Genomic DNA, 17,482 nt, shown 5'->3' on the forward strand with positions numbered 1-17,482 from the left:
CTTTGTAACAACAGAGTCATTTTCTATGTTGGAAACATGAAAACAATTGCTCTCTCATTTCCCCAGCCTGCATCCAAACTTCCTGTAATTACCTACCGGCAAGCCTCATCAACCATTGGACTCTGTCAAACTGCCTTTATCTGACCTGCAGAGTCCTTTAAAATCCAACCAAAAGGGAATCACTCTTACAAGTTACTGATTTCCTGGGGCATGAACATCTCCACAAAACTGATGAGTTGAGAGATGATGCCATTTTCATTTACTTGTTTTGAGAGATAGACAAATAGGAGGCTATGAAATGTGAAAGGAGTTTTGTGGCTCATTCTGTGCCACCCAGGATCATAGCACCTCTGGCAAACCAGTCCTTTCCCTCTGCTCATCCTCAGGAGAAGTTTCCAGCTCTCCCGGGATTCCTACCACTAGAAAAGCAAAAACCTACAAACAGGAAGCCCAGGCCTCCTTCCAGTTTCCGGGCTCACTATTCCTACCTGACCTTCAGTGTCGGATCTCTCTCTCCGACCAGGGCAAGGCAAGCGGCCCTGTCCACAAGACCCACGAGGGGCGGACTGCTGTGCCAGGACACTCACTGGCAAGGAGGTAGACGATGTCATGCTGCTAACTGCGCTGGACTTCAGGGAGGAGGTCAGTAGCTTTGCCACTCCCTGGGTCCCACCACTGGAGTCTCCATTTGGACCACCCGGAGGGGCCACCAGGGTCAGCTTTTGGGAAACGGGTGGTTTTTTCACTGCAGAGGCTGGGACGGGTCTGCTGGCAGACTGTCCTGCGGAGGGAGGCTGTACGCCAGGGAGCAGGTTCCCGGAAGTAGAGGTCTGGACTGGTGTTCCTCCAGAGGAAGAGCTGCTGCCAGAAGAAACCCCATGTTTAGAGACAGAGCTGGCAAAGGGACTATTCTTGTAAGACGGCCCTGAAGAGCCAGCGGAGTGCTGTTTTGCTGGATGGCTTGGGGCAGTGGAGGATGAGACTGGGGTCTTATGAGAGGTGCTGCTGGAGACCGGGGGGCCTCCTGAAGAGGCCGGCGTGGAGGGATGGAAGCTCTGGCCTTTGGTTGCTGTCTTCACAAGCTGGAGGAGGGAACGATGGCACTGTGGGGAGGAAGGCTTTGGGCCCTGGAGCTTATTGACAAAAGGAGCTGGGGGGGTGAAGCTCTTCTGCTGTTGAGCACCCGCGTGAAACACTTTCACCTGGGGGCCGGGCACAGGAGCTGCCGCCTGGGGTGTGTGAGACGTCCGTGGCAAGCCGTGGTGCTTTGCTTTGGACTGGTGCGCTTCCGGCAGGCCCTTGCTGAGCGCAGCCTGACAGGACAGCTCTTTGTAGCCAGAACTCTCCGGTTTTTTCTCCTGAGAGGACTGCCCCAGTGCCAAAGCCTGTTCAGCTAGAAAATTGAGGGGAGACTGCAGAGAACTAGAAGGCGATGGGGCGGAAGGGTTGGGCTTCGGAAAGTTCCTCTTCTCGTCTGTACATACGACGCCTACGATCTTCTCTGTGGGTGCTTTCGAGGGTGCAGGCAATGTGAACTCAGAGCTCCCAGTTGCTCTGCTATTCAGCACAGCCAGTTCCTTGGACACAACTTCCAATGAGGAGGCTGAATTACGGATCAAGTCTCCGTCCAACGAGTCCTCAAGGTTGATAGGAGCAGGATTAGCAAGGCTGCCAGATGCCTGGGATGAGAGCTCCCTGTTTGTGGTCCCAATGCTCAGGCCTCCTCCCGCGTGTTCTGAAGGCAAAGCCAGGGGGCCACCAATCTGACCTGATGGGACGGAAACCTTTTTGTCAGGCTTAGAAGAGGATTCCTAAAGGAAAGTAGAAATTTCCAATGGTTAGAAATGTCCAAAGATGCCAATGCTGGCCCTGTGGTGAGGATGCAAATGTAAGAGCACCACAGGCCCCCAAAACCCAGGCTTTCCTGCACGGTCACAAAACAGGGGAGGAGCAGAGTAGCTGCCATGCCTGCTTGCACTTGAAAATGCTGCTACCCTTTCGTCCTCTCTGGCTCATGTCTGGCTGGCTGGGTCTGGCTTACCAAGCATGCTTTCTTGTTAAGTACACATCCATCCACAAAGAAACTCTTATTCTGTTTCTGAAAAAGTGTAACACTTGAGCAAGAGATGCTCTCTCCCTGTTGGCCTCACATGGTCTCAGAGTGCTCCCAGCTGCACTCAGAAAATGAGGCATGGCATGAGAATTGCCTTGAATTAGCTTTCTCTTCCTCCCTGATCTTCTCTAGCACCTGTCTCTTCAGCTGGGCGCAAAGGAAAAGTCCTGTCACGGGAGCAGGAACAGTGTCTACCTCATTAATGCCACATCCTGAGTGCTTATTGCCATGTGTCTGAGACACCGAAGGAGCTCAACAGATACTTGGGAATACAGAATCTGCACAGCTTACTCCCGTGGACTAGGTGTGTTAAGGGCACAGGAACTGATAAAAATTTTGGCACAATAGCAATTTTTACTACACTGAGAGGTTTCTGCAATGCCTGAGATGGTTCTCGGTCTCTGCTCTCTACCCACCGTACTTCCCTCCATCTCTGCCAGGCAAATGCAACAAAGCCAGCTTCCTCCAGGCTCACCACTTAGCTGGCAGTGTTCTTCCATGAAAAATCTACCACCATGCTGCAAGACCTGAGCATCTGCAGGGGCTTTTCACTTCTCAGAGGGCGGTCGGGAGACCTCACTAAATCTCACCACCACCCCCAGGAACTGGCCAGGTGGGTACGATCTCTTAGAACTAAGGCAGGAAGATATTATGTGGCCCAGCTCAGGTCTCTAGCCTGCCAACCTCCGGCACCTGTAGTGGGGCAGGCTGCCTCTTGGTATAACCTCAAGAATGCCATCCTGGAGAGTTGCCTCCCAGTCCAGCAAAGCTCGACAAGTTGCTATGGTCAACTGACAGGTTTCACGTGCATGGCTGGAGGATGGAGAATGGTACATGACCAGAGCAGGCTGACTCACCTTCATCTTGATTTTGGATGAGGCCATTACTTTCTTCTTGGCCCTAGTAAAAGGAATGAACACAGAAAAGGTTTAGAGGAGATCCACAAAGGAGATGAAAATAATAGTAGTCCTGGGAAGAGAAAACACGGACTCACAGGATTGATGTCAGGTGCCCATGGCCTCGTCTGCTCTCCTTAAACAGAGTCCTGAAATAGAGAACACTGGATGGTTTGCTCAAGCTCCCTGAAAGCAGGCACTCTTCTTCTAGAGCTTTCCTACCACCCCTGGTACTCAGTGGCTATTATGCCTTAAATATCAGTGGACCGGGGAGCTTGATTCCTAGTGAGAGAATCTAAAGTAGCCGCACTGGCCATTCAAAAGCGAAGAGTCTAGGAGTGACCCAAAAAAGCTATGGCTCTGCCCCAATATTTCTCATAGGATTTTTCCCCTAGACACAGCAGTGCTTTCCTTATTGCTGAGTCTTACCCCTTCCAAAGGTCAAATGTGGAGTGACCCACAGCATGTCTTTTCCCAGGAAAACACAACAAAATTTTCTTTGTGACCCTCCCTATGCGCTTTCACAGGGATGCCTAGGTGGCTCAGTAGGTTAAGCATCAGACTTTATGGATCATGAGTGACCTTGGCTTGTAAGTTCAAGGCCCACATCAGGCTCTCTGCTGTCAGCACACAAACCCCATTTAGGATCCTTTGTCTTCCTCTCTCTGCCCCTTCCCTGCATATGCACACGCTCTCTCAAAAATAAACATTAAAAAAAAAAAAAAAAAAAAAGAAAGAAATTCAATCTGTAAAGAGAGAAGAGGAATTCCACCTAAAGAAGGTACAGAGACAAGGAGAGGAAGTTCCATGACTTGAACTCTGGGAAGGTGGTGGAGTAGGAAGCGCCAGAAACTGTCCACCCTCCTGGACAGCAACTGCACTAATAATACAATCTGTCTAAAGGAACTATTTGGGAACGCTAGAGTGTGTTGAAGGCTTACCATGGGGGGCTGGGAGTGGGGGGGGGGGGGAGGGGACGGGAAAGGCCTGGAGGGTAAACTGCTGTCAATTTCAGCCCTTAGCACAGATGCAGCCTCCTGACCCCAACCCCACGGCAGGGAGGTATACACATGTTCCTGCAGCAGCTTGCACGCAGCTCGTGGGAAGTAGGGCAGGCAAAAAGGACCCTGTCCTTCAACTAATGGCGAAATCTCTGCTTCGGCTGCTAATTGCTGCTTTTCATCACAGAGGTGCAAAGAGGTGGGCAGCCACTGCTGTCCCCTTCTACCAACCATTGTTGCACACCCCTGCCCCTCTGGCTGAGGTGACTTCCAGGGGATTTGAAAAACCAGTGCCCTTTGTCCCCGCTTCACTTATTCACTTTCCCACTTTTAGGAGACAGACATTAAAAACCAGAACATTCAAAACAACTGCATATATGGGGAAAAATGAGAAAGTGACTATACAAGTCCAAGGAAGGGTTTGGCCAAGACCTGGGAAGAAAGTTCACACCGCAGGCTGCTCCCTGGCACCGAGACCACCCACAACATTCACAAAAATAAAATCAATAAACAGAAAAGTGACCACAGTTACCAATACTGAATTGTAAATTTGAAAGTTGCCGAGTTGATCTTATAAGAGTTCTCGTCCAAGAAAAGAAAAGAAGAATTGTTACTATGTGAGGTGATGCATGTTCCCAAGAAATTAAAAAAAGGATGTGTGAACAAAATGGAAATAAAGAGATGGAAAACCTAAAAAGAAATCAAAAAGAGATTTTGGAGCTTTAAAGTGTAATAACTGAAACAAAAAATTCCCTAGAGATGTTCAAACACAGATGTGAGCAGGCAGAAGAAAAAATTCACAAATTTGAATAGAGGACAATGGAAATCGCCAAGGCTGAGGAACAGAGAGAAAAAAGACTGAAGAAAAGTGAACAGGGCGTAGGAGACGTGTGGGACACCATCACTTGGAGAAGAATGCACACCACACACTGTACAAGTCCCAGAAGAAGAAGAGGGAGCAAAGGGCAGAGAGAATAGTGGACAAAAACTGGCTAAAAACTCCCAAAATCTCATGAAAGAGATGAACATAAAAATCCAAGAAGCTCGAAGAACTCCAAGATGAACCCCACACAAAGCAATATAATCAAACTTTTTTTTCTAAAGTTTTATTTATTTCGAAAGAGAGAGAGAGAGCGCCTGCGCATGAGCAGGGGAGGGGCAGAGAGAGAGAGGGAAAGAGAGAAGCCCAAGCAAGAGCCATGATGTCAGTGCAGAGCCCTATGAGGGGGCTCAATGTCCTGAACCATGAGATCATGACGTGAGCCAAAATCAAGAGTTGACACTTAACTAAGCCACCCAGGCGCCCCTATAATTGAACTTTTAAAACACAAAGACAGAATCTTCAAAACCCATAGAGAGAAGTAAATCATCATTTAAATTATCAACAGATTTCTCAGCATAAACTTGGGAGTCCAGAAGATAGTGAGCTAATATATTCAAAGTGCTAAAAGAGGGGGCGCCTGAGTGGCTCAGTTGGTTAAGCGTCGACTTCAGCTCAGGTCATGATCTCGCGGTTTGTGAGTTCGAGCCCCGCGTCAGACTCTGGGCTGACAGCTCAAAGCCTGGAGCCCCTTCAGATTCTGTGTCTCCCTCTGTCTGCCCCTCCGCTGCTTGCACTCTGTCTCTCGAATTGTCCTAAAAATAAAAATAAACATCAAAGTGCTAAAAGAGAAGGTCAGACCAGAATCCAAATCCAGTAAAGCTGTCCTTCAAAAGTGGGAGAAATACTAAGATACTCCCAGATGGGGATGCCTGCGTGGCTCAGTTGGTTAAGCATCCAACTCTTGATTTCAGCTCAGGTCACAATCTCACAGTCATGAGATTGAGCCCTGCATCAGGCTCCATGGAGCCTGCTGGAGATTCTCTGTCTCCTGTTCTCTCTCTGCCCCTCCCCCTGCTTATGCGCACGCGCGCGCGCTCTCTCTCTCTCAAAATAAATAAAGATTTTAAAATATATATATATACATATACATATACGTATACATATATATGTACATATGTATACGTATATATATATATACGTATATATATATATTAAAAAAAAAAAAAAAAAAAAGGTACTCCCAGATGAATAAGAGCTGAAGAAAATCCTGAGCACTAGACTGCCCTGAAGGAAATGCTCCAGGGCGCCCTGTGAGGTCAAATAAAAGAACAACCGACAGTAGTTCAAAGCCATGCAAAGAAATAAGGATCTCAGAAATGGAAATACAAGGGCAATTATAACAGCTAGTATTCTCATGAAAATGGTTTGTCACTGTGCTTTTTATTTTCTACATGACTTAAGAGACTAAAACTTTAAGGAAAAAAAGTAATTATTAGTATAAAAGCTAGCATTACTATCAGTTTGGTTTGTAACTCCAAATCTTGTTTTCTACCTAATTTAACACACTAATGTATCTCTAAGAATTATCAGCTTATGTTTTAGAGCACATAATGTATAAAAATGTAATTTTGTGACATCAACAACCAAAAGAGGTGAGGACAGAACTGTAGGGGAGCAGAGTTCACAGGTCGCTGAATTTATAGAAGCAAGCCCTTCCTTCCATTAATTACTTTAAATACGAATGGATCAAACTTTCCAATCAAAACACTGAGATTAGCAGAATGGATAAACAACTCAACGCTGTCTACAAGAAACTCACTTAAGATCCAAAGGCAAAAACAAGTTGAAGGTGAAAAGGTGGAAGAATATATTCCACACCAAGAGTAACCAGAGAGAGCAAGGAGGGCTGTGCTGACATCAGGTAAGAGAGACTTTAAATCAAGAAACATTACAAGACAAAAAAGGTCATTATGTAGTAATAAACACCTCAATACAGCAGGAAGATATAATACTCATAAACATTCCTGCAACTGAGGCAAAAACTGACAGAACTAGAGGGAAAAGCAGACAATTTTACATTAAGAGTTGGAGACTTCAGCACCCCACTCACACTAATGGATAGAACAACTAGAAACAAGACAAATAAGACAACAGAAGACTTAACACATAAACCAGCTAGATACAGCAGACATACACAGAACACTCTACCCCACAACAGAATACATATTCTTCTCAAGTGTACATGACACACTTCCCAGGACAGAGGCCACAAATTAAGTCTCAAGACATTTAAAAAGATAGACATTATACAGAGTATCTTCTCTGACCACAAGAGGCTACAGCTACGAATCAATGACAGAAGGAAAACTGACAAATTCAAAAAATTGTGGAAATCAGAAAACATACTTTTTAAACAGGCAATGGAGCAAAGAAAAAAATCACAAAGGAAATTAGAAAATACTTGAAAGACAGATGAAAAGGAAAATACAACATACCAAAACTTACAGACACACCCAAAAGGATGTTAAGAGAGTACTTACAGCTATAAACATTTAAAAACAAGAAAAATCCCAAATCAACAACCTAACTTTACAACTTAAGGAACTGGTAAAAGAACAAATTAAACCTAAAGCCAACAGGAAGGAAGCAAACACTGGAGATCAGAGCATAAATAAATAAAACAGAGAATAGAGAAAAATCAGATCAACACAACGGACAAATCTTTAGCTTGATGGGCTAAGAAACGAGAGGAGACTCAAATTACCAAAATCAGGAATGAAAGTGGGGACATTACTACTGATTCTACCAATAAAAAGGACTGTAAGAGAGGCTATGAATAACTGCACACCAACAAACTGGATTACCTACTTAAAATGGACAAATTCCTAGAAACCCAAAACCTACCAAGTAATTCCCAAAGAAATAAAAATTCTGACTAGAGCTAAACTAGCAAGGGGACTGAGTCTGTGATCAAAAATCTCCCAACAACCGACTTCGGCTCAGGTCATGATCTCGCGGTCCGTGAGTTCGAGCCCCGCGTCGGGCTCTGTGCCGATAGCTCAGAGCCTGGAGCCTGTTTCAGATTCTGTGTCTCCCTCTCTCTGACCCTCCCCCGTTCATGCTCTGTCTCTCTCTGTCTCAAAAATGAATAAATGTTAAAAAAAAAAAAATTAAAAAAAAAAAAAAAAAATCTCCCAACAAAAGAAAGGCCCAGACCTGATGGCTTCATGGGTGGATTCTACCAAGTATTTTAAGCACTACCAACCCTTCTCAAACTTTTCCAAAACTGAAGAAGAGGGAATACATACAAATTCATTCTATGAAGCCAGCGTTACCCTGATACCAAAGCCAGGCAAAGACACTGTAAGAAAACTACAGACAAATATCCCCTATTAATACCGATGCAAAACTCCCCAACAAAATACTAGTAAAGAGAATTCAGAAGCAGATTAAGAAGATTATACATCATGACCAAGTGAGATTTGTGCCTGGAATGCAAGGGTGGTTCCATATACAAAAACTGACCAGTGTGACACGCCCCATCAACAGAATGAAGGAATAAAGCCCCACGTGAACATCTCAATGGATGGAGAAAAGACGCAGGACAAAATTCAACACCCTTTCATGATAAAAACACTCTACTAGGAATAGAAGAAAACTACCTCCACATAATAAAAGCCATGTATGAAATCCCACCCAACCCCGCTGCCACCCCCAGTGAACACAATAGTCAATGGTGAAAGGCTAAAAGCGTTTCCTCTGAGATCACGAACAAGGTAAGAATGCCTGCTTTCACCACTCCTATTCAACGTAGTACTAGGAGTTCTAGCCAGAGCAGTTAGTCAAGAAAGAGAAACAAAAGGCATCCAAATTGGAAAGGAAGAAGTAAGCTTATCTCTGCAGATGATATGATCTTTTATGTAGAGAACTCTAAAGATTCCAAAAAATTTTCAGAATAAATTTTGCAAAGTAGCAGGATATAAAATCAACATAACACAAAAATCAGCTCCATTTCTGTACACAAAAAATGAACAATCTAAAAAAGAAATTACAAAAATAATTCCATTCACAACAGCATCTGAAAACAAAACAAAAACCAGGAATTAACCTCACTAGGCACGTAACAGACTTGCACAATGAAAATGACAAAATATTGCTAAAAGAAATTAAAGACAGAAATAAATGGAAACACATCCCACCATGGATTGGACTTAATATTACTAAAATATCAATACTACCCAAAGCAATCTACAGATTCAATGCAATCCCTAGCAAAATCACAACGACTGTTTTTTGCAGAAGTAGAAAAACCCATCCTAAAATTTATAGGGAATTTCAAAGGACCCTGCACAGTCAAAATTATCTTGAAAAAGAATAAAGCTGGAGAATCACACTTCTTGATTTCAAAACTTACTACAAAGCTACAGTAATCCAAACAGTGTGCAACTGGCATAAAGGCAGACACATGAACCAATGGAAGAGAACAGAGAGCCCAGAAATAAGCCCTCACAAATATGGTCAAATGATTTTTCAACAAAGGTGCAAAGACCGATGAGGGAAGCACAACCTTTTCAACAGATGGTGCTGAAAAAGTTGGACATCCACATGCAAAAAAAAATGAAGTTGGACCCTTAACACCATATACAAAAATTAACTCAGCTTCATGACCCTGGATCTGACAATGGTATCTTACATATGATATCAAAGACACAAGCAACAAAAAGTAGACAAATTGGACTTCATTAAATTTAAAAAATTTGCATACTGAGGAGCATCTGGGTGGCTCAGTCAGTTGAACATCTGACTCTTGACTTCCACTCAGGTCATGATATCACGGTTCTGAGACCGAGCCCCACATTGGGCTCCACAATGAGTGTGACTCCTGCTTGGGATTCATTCATATTCATATTCTCATTCTCTCTCTCTCTCTCTCTCTCTCTCTCTCCCCGCCGCCCTCTCTCCCCCTTCTGCTCCTCTCCCCCACTCACACTCTCTCTCTCAAAATAAGCAAATAAACATTAAAAAAAATTTTTGTGTGCATCAAAAGATACTATCCACAGAGTAAAACGGCAACTCACAAAATAAGAGAAAATATTTGTAAATCACATCTGTTAAGGGATTAATATTCAGAATACAAGAAGAACTCCTAAAACAATAAAAGAACCTGATTAAAAAATGGGCAAAAGATTTAAACATTTCTCTTAAAAAAAGATATATAAATGGCCCAATATTATATATTAAATGATGCTCAACATCACCAATCACCAGGAAAACTCAAATCAAATATATAGGGAGATACCACATCACATCCATTACAATGGCTACTATCAAAAACCCAGAAAACGTCAAGTATTGGGAAGGATGTAGACAAATTGGAACATCTGTGAACTATTGGTGGAAATACAAAATGATAAAACCACTATGGAAAACATTGATGGTTCCTCAAAAATTAAACATACAAAGGCACCTGGGCGGCTCAGTTGGTTAAGAGTCCAACTCTTGATTTCAGCTCAGGTCATGATCTCGCGGTTAGTCGGTTCGAGCCCCATGTCGGGTTCTCCACCAGCAGCGCAGAGCATGCTTGAGACTTTCTCTCTCTTCCTCTCTCTCTGCCCCTTCCCTACTCACACTCTCTCAAATAAATTAACATTAATGACAAAATTAAACACACAATTACCATGTGATCCAGCAACTCCACTTCTTGGCATATACACAGAAGAACTGAGAGCAGGGTGTTGAAGAGATATTTGTACACTCTAGTTCATAATAGCATAGCTCACAATAGCTAAAACATGGAAGCAACCTAAGTATCAGCTTAGGATGAATGGATAAGTAAAATGTGATCTATACATACAATGGAATTTTATTCTGCCTTAAAAAGGAAAGAAATTCTGTAATGTGTAATACAAACAAAATCTTGGAAATATTATACTAAGTGAAATAAGCCAGTTACAGAAAGACAAATTTTGTATGACTGCACTTATAGGACGTACTCGTAGTAGTCAAAATCATAGACAGAAAGTTGGGGCACCAGGGTGGCTCAGTCAGTTAAGCATCCAACTTCAGCTCAGGTCATGATCTCACAGTCCATGAGTTCGAGCCCCACGTCAGACTCTGTGCTGACCGCTCAGAGCCTGAAGCCTGCTTCAGATTGTGTCTCCCTCTCTCTCTGCCCCTCCCCTGCTCATGCACTGTCTCTGTCTCAAAAATAAATAAAAACATTAAAAAAAAATTTTTTTTTAAATCATAGAGAGTAGAATGATGGTCACAGAATCTGGGCGGGGGGGGGGAATGCAGAGTTATTGTTCAATGGGTACAGAGTTTTCAGTTTTATAAGATGAAAAGAGTTATGGAGATGGATAGTGATGGCTGCAAAAACAATGTGAACGTATTTAAAACCACTGCACTGTGCACCTAAAAATGGTTAAGATGGTGAATTTTATGTAAAGTGTATTTTCTCCCATTAAAAAAAAAAGAACAGAGCACTAGCTCCAGCTAACTTTCCTGTCCAAGTATTGCAGAGTCCATTTTCATGAAAGGGAAGCTATAGAACACAGAAGTTCAGCACTTAACTCCAATAATCAGCCAGCCCTGTTCCTTGCAAATGAGACTTCTGTTCAGAACGGGAACATGTTTCCAAGATGAATCTACTTCTCTACTTCTACCAAGAGCCAATACCTCAAAACAGGTAAGAGCACAGTGACGTGGGAAGAACACGCAGCCAACTCCAAACTGAGGTGTGACAAAGAATAACAAAGCCAAAACCCCATAGGTAACTTCACTCTCCAAGGGAACGGTAAGAGCCATTCACAGCAACCAGTATGGCCCCCAATTCCTCTAGTGGGAACAGAGCTGAGTCAGCTAGACAGTGACTCCCTGAGGGAAGGGACCGTGTTGGCCTGGCACAACAGAAGCACTCGTATATGTCTTTAAGGCAAAAACACTCCACCTCATCACCACACTGACCATACTGGCTGCTCACGGCCCTCACCTGGCCTGCATCCAGCCTTTGGGCCAGAGAGGTTTGACCTCGGCATCCAGAAAGGCCTTCACATAGTCCTCCCAAGACTGGGTCTTATTGTTCCTCTCCAGATCGTAGGTCTCCAGTTTTATCTTCACCACGTGGCAGAGCAGCTCCCTGAGGAGGAAGCAGAAGTCAGAAACTTCAAACTACCCCAAATCCTTCTTTCAAGGTTTCAATTATGTGCTTTCAGCAGCCCTGATTAAAGTAAATGATTCTAACCTTCATTAGAAACACGGGAACATGCTCAGACACTGGCCCCACAAACCCTCCAATGAGGCAAGGTCCCAGTTTGGGCACACCTGATTTCATCATTCCATTGGAATTTCTTCCGGGGTCCCATTATCCTCCTGCCCCCCTTTTCTTCATCTTCTTCCTCATCAGAGCAAATCCGCTCCCTCTGCTCCTTGTCCTTCTCCTCTTCCAGCATCCTATAGCATGGAAAGAAATCAGTGGGACCCTAAGGGTCACGGCCACAAAAGAACTACTTTCTCCCACCCACCACCCCCCGCCCCCACTTGCCCATCCCGACCCCGGGCTTCTAAGAAAAGGTCCAAATGCTGCAGAAGAACCAAGAGTCTCATTCACAAATGTAATAATGAAAACACACACACACACACACACACACACACACACACACACACAAAAGAGAAAAGTCAAGAGGATGATGTCCCGTGAGAGCGATGGAACACACTTACTTGGCGACCTTGGCTTGTGTGTGTGCCTGGCACTCATCCTGGTACTTGGCCATCTGCTCTGGCATTGCCCTTCCAATGGCCTCCTTAAGCTTCTGGAGAGGCTCCTTTAGACGCCCCCCCTGCAGAAAACAGAACGTAGTGCAAGATTGGTTTTTGTATCACTTCTTATACTGAGGACATCCTATTGCACAAGGGCACTACAACAGCAGAGGTGGCATCTGTGAAGACTCAGTTACCCTCTCTGCTGGGCCCTAAAGCCAAGGGGCTCCACTCCAAAGTCACTCACCTGTTCATAGAGGTGAAGTTTCCGAGCACGTTTAACCAGGGTGTCCTTGCTGCAGGGCAGGAATGAGGCAAGATAGGCATATACCCCAGAACGGATTTGGCTACTCAGCTCCCGAGTTTGTACCTCTATGCTGAAGAACAGAACAGAGTCATCAAGGGTCCATAGCTCACTGGAGCTTCTCTTATCATTAGGTCACCCTACCACAAAGAGGAAAACTAAGAGCCAAGAACAGGTCAAACCTTATGTCATCAGTCACACAATGTAACTAAGTGACCAGTGCAACAGATCTCCAGTAGTCACCAAATCAGAACTTCCACACCTGATGAACTCGGTTAGGTAAAGAGGGACAAAACCTTGAGGTCAAAGACAAGACCAAGTCAAAGGTAGTCAGGAAAACAGAACCCGAGAGAACAAGCTCGGAAGTACTAAATATCACAAACAACAAGAACTTAAGAGCTTTCAAAATGGAAAGTGATTGAGTTACTTGGTATGGCCAGGAAATACTTTCCAACAGCATTTCCTTTTTTCCCCAGTTCTATCCCTGATTAGGAAGTCAGGGAAGTCCTCACCCCTCCCACTGTCCCCATCTAGATCAGCAGAAAAAATATTTGTCTTCAATCCCTCAAGCTCTCTTTATGTGGCATGCTCCAGCAGGCTACCGTTCACACAAATTTCTCATGTATGCTGACCCTCAGGTGCTCTCTACAGTCCAGGCTTTCTGACCCAAGAGGCCAATCCCAATCCTGCTCATTTGCTAGAATATTCCCAAGTCTTGACAACTATTCTTGCATGTGTAAAATCCTCAGTTGTTGAGGAACAAGCTTCCTCTCCTACATAATGCAACAGAGAGAGAAGCTGGCAAGGCTGGAGGACCTGATACCAAGAACCTGGTTTGGACTTATATGTGTGGTTTTTCTGCTTTTTTAATCCAATTCATACAGTGCAATATTTCAGAGGATCAGGCATGCGGGAGAAGTGTCATGGGATGATATGTACATACCCTGGCCTTGGGAGAGGAGAATGACCCCAGGAGAGCAGGCTCCTGAGACTATACCAAGTTACCTCTTACTTTTCTGCACAAGCAAGCAACACTTTCTCTCTCATCTTATACTTGCCAAGAAATCCTCTTCCAACTGCCCATGATCATTATATACAGTGTTCTATTAATACCTGCTGCTTAAGGTTAGTAAGACCTACCGTTTCCTGGAAACAGATATTTGGTGTAAACAACCCCCTTTAAAAAAAAAAAAAAAGAATATGGGCGCCTGGATAGCTCAGCCGGGTGAGCGTCTGACTCTCGATTTCGGCTCAGGTCATAACCTCACAGCTCATGGGTTCAAGCCCCACATCGGGCTCTGCGCCGACAATGCGGAGTCTGCTTGGGATTCTCTCCCTCTCTGCCCCTTCCTGGCTTGTGCTCTCCCTCTCTCTCTCAAAATATATATAAGTAAACTTAAAAATAAATAAATAAACTAAAGGAAAATAATCACCGTTCTTTTCTCTCAGAAGCAGTCATCTTTAGGCAGTTCCATCCACACCCATTTCCCTGGCCTGCACAACCCAGGCATGGTAGCAGCAGACACATGGAAACAAAAGATACTCACTCTAGGAGGGTGCCATTAACATCCTGGGTGAAGAACTTCTGTCTGCTCTCTCCTTCAGCAGCTCTGGCAGCCTGGTTCACAGCAGACAGTAACATCTGTTAGTGCACTTTCCTCAAACAACCACACGCTCACCCACAGGCACAAGGCCAGTCCTTCCCTACAGAACACCTGCCGATTCGAGAAAATCCTCACTCAGCCCTAATCCCAGATTAAGTTCACCTACGATCACCCTATGCTCCCAAATTGGTATATCCAGCTTTTTTCAAATGCTGCTAAAGCATCTATGGACTGTCCATTCTTCCAGGACTCGAAACAGCAGTCACATAAAAGTCAATCATACAGAGTCAAAGCAATCATCACACATTTGATTCAACCAGCTGGTTACCTCCTGTGACCAGCACCCTATCACCTCAACTGTGAGATGGAATTTCCATACTTCCACAGTACAAAAACAATCATAACTGCAACAAACCCTCAAGATTAGAAAACTTTATCCCCCTCACCCCTAAATAATAACAATGTGCTACTTTAGCACTTAAGGACATTGCAATTCTTGGGAAACTCACAATCCACTTAACGGTTTATCACAAACTCTATTACCAGACCATCTTAACCACTAACATACCTTCCTACCTGTTGACACAAGCCATAGCAGGCTCCTATACAGTCTTTTGCTTCCCACGAGAACACAGTACGCACCCTGCGTGTCAGCCACGGCAGGCCGCCAGGGCACTAAGTGCACAAGTCAGGAAAGCAATCACAGCAAAAGTCTGAACCATCGATTCTCACATTTGGCTGCATATTGGAATTACCTGGCAGTTTTCCCCACCCTAGACCTTTGGTCCAGATCGCATCACAATCTCTGGGGACGAGGCCCAGGAATGTGCACTCTTTAAAAGTAACCCTGGTAACTCTAATGTGCAGAGGGGACTGAAAACCACTGACCTAAACCCAAGAGTTGCTGGTCCAAAGGCTTTAGGTAAAATAAAATATCTAAAATCAGGCTTGATCTAGAATAATGATGGCAAACAAAGGCAGTGAGATTCTCGTCTTACAACAAACGATCAACCCTGATCAACCCCTCTGAGACTACAGGCACTGAGAACTACCCTCCACCTTCCTGTCCCCTCACGTGCCTTCCTCTCATTGTATCCTCTGCGACCCATTCCTACCTCTGGCTGCTCCCTCTCTGTCATTAGCTCTCCTTAATAATAGATGGAGTCCAAGATTCTATCTAAAACTATCTTCTCCCAATACCTTCTACACCTTCATAGCTTCAAAATAACACATAACCCATGTAGATCTCTCAAATCTAACAGTCTAGCTCTAAACCCTTTTTTCTAAGCTCTGGATTAGAATTTCCAATTACTTCTGTCAATGGATGATCTGTTGGTATGGACACACAACTTACCCAAAACCAAACCCACCAGTTTCTGCTCCTCCTCCTGTGTTCCCCACTTCTAATAACTACACTCCATCCTCCTGAAATCCTTCCACTCCTTTAAAACCCTTAGGTAGTTCTCTCCAAGCCCAGAATCAAACCCAAACTCTTTTATGTGGCATTTACGGTCCCCATTCTCCACTACATTCCAGGGGGTCCCCACCATCCAACAATTCAACAACCCCTTGTCCCACCTCAGCCCTATGCCTGGGCTTCCTGTAAGGCCATCTCTCCACTGCGCCAGGCCAAACCTGTTATTTCCAGTCTGATTCCTACATACCCAAGGAGCTTGTTTCTTACCTCAAGTCTGGCTGTCCACCTGACCATCTGCTTGGCCACACAAATATCACAGAGCTTACCTCATTCTGCTCTGTCCTACAGCCACCTGTTTACATGTCTACTGGTCCACTTACAGAGAACAAGCTCATGGAGCACAAGAACTGAATCTTATTTGTCAATATATTTCCCACAGCTGCCTATTACGTAAAGAGCTTAGTAAATGTCGCCTAAGTGCACAGATGAAGGAACAAACAGGTATTACTGAAAGAATGCAACCAGAGGAAAAAAGTTTGGTACCAACAAACAGAACCTGCAGAGAATACACAAAACTCAAGCCTCTGCAAACCCCTGGAGGGAGGGAAGTGCAAAGGCCCAGGATGAAAGGGGGTGAAATGGATGGATGGAAATCAAAGAAAGAAAGGTTGCAACTTTTAATCCATTCACCTGACGATTTCTTACGTTTTCTTAAGTATTCAGAAGTCTTGGCACTTCTAATATACTGAGAGTATGATTTTAGTTTGAGAGAAAATAAACAGGAGTCATTGTTTTGTTTAAGCTTACAAACTGCTACTTCTAAGATCCAGAAGCACTTTCGTATTCATTCAATCTAATCACTGTAACATGTATTTCAAATGCCCCACCATTTGGCAGACCTATCAACTGCTTCGGTTTACATTCAAATTTTACTTTTAGATTATCAGCCAGTTCTTCAGTATGTCGGAGGTTTCCAATGCCTTTTCAATTGTGTAGATAATATCTCTGAGGGTCTGGTTTTATAATGAAGGTAATTAGTCAAGGGCTGTATTTTTAAATAAATCCAACTAAAAGAACAACTGGATTTATATCTGATACTCTTCCGGAAATAAGTGAGGTTCCTCAACCCTAAGAAGAGATACCGTTGCTTAAGGAGTTGTTTCAATTCATCAATCCTAGATTAACTAAGAAATGAAATTAAATGGAAACAGTCCAGTCATGCTATTTTACAATAGTTCCAAAAGCCCTTTAATGAGCTGTTTTAATTATAAGAAAAGTCACTTACAGCCTCTTAGCACCTAGGTCACAGCCTTATATACTGTACCTGTTTTTGCTGGCATGATTTTCTTTTTAAAAAAGACAAAACAGGTTAGGTTTTTTCCTACCCTTTTCTCCTTGGATCCAGGTCTGCCTTGATTTGTGAGGCAGGGGTTCTAAGTCTATAACAGGGTAAGCTGTGAGCAGGTGGAGTAGAAGGGTGACGGACATGAGGTCTCTGTTTTTCTTTTCTCAGTATTGTTCCCAGTTTATGCTTTAGTCAATAGAGCTGCTCATCTGTCTGGACCA

The 17,482-nt window shown here is 44.0% G+C and overlaps 1 protein-coding gene across 7 annotated transcripts in view; it reads right to left on the minus strand.

Annotated features, from left to right (window-relative positions):
* The window catches only part of UBN1 (ubinuclein 1), a 39,177-nt gene that overhangs the window by 6,054 nt on the left and 15,641 nt on the right, over positions 1 to 17,482 (minus strand). For 3 of the 7 annotated variants that reach the window (XM_042921881.1, XM_042921879.1, XM_042921880.1), the window contains exons 8-15: positions 14,443 to 14,513; positions 12,839 to 12,968; positions 12,553 to 12,671; positions 12,157 to 12,285; positions 11,825 to 11,971; positions 3,108 to 3,158; positions 2,971 to 3,013; positions 489 to 1,811 (exon numbers count right to left, since the gene is read on the minus strand). In XM_042921881.1, the coding sequence (XP_042777815.1) occupies positions 489 to 1,811; positions 2,971 to 3,013; positions 3,108 to 3,158; positions 11,825 to 11,971; positions 12,157 to 12,285; positions 12,553 to 12,671; positions 12,839 to 12,968; positions 14,443 to 14,513 (2,013 nt within the window). The remainder of the gene's footprint in view (positions 1 to 488; positions 1,812 to 2,970; positions 3,014 to 3,107; positions 3,159 to 11,824; positions 11,972 to 12,156; positions 12,286 to 12,552; positions 12,672 to 12,838; positions 12,969 to 14,442; positions 14,514 to 17,482) is intronic. The other 4 variants (XM_042921885.1, XM_042921882.1, XM_042921884.1 and 1 more) reach the window with 2 other exon arrangements.

The sequence above is a fragment of the Panthera leo genome, chromosome E3 (assembly GCF_018350215.1).
Source record: "Panthera leo isolate Ple1 chromosome E3, P.leo_Ple1_pat1.1, whole genome shotgun sequence".
In the NCBI taxonomy this organism is placed as follows: Eukaryota; Metazoa; Chordata; class Mammalia; order Carnivora; family Felidae; genus Panthera; species Panthera leo.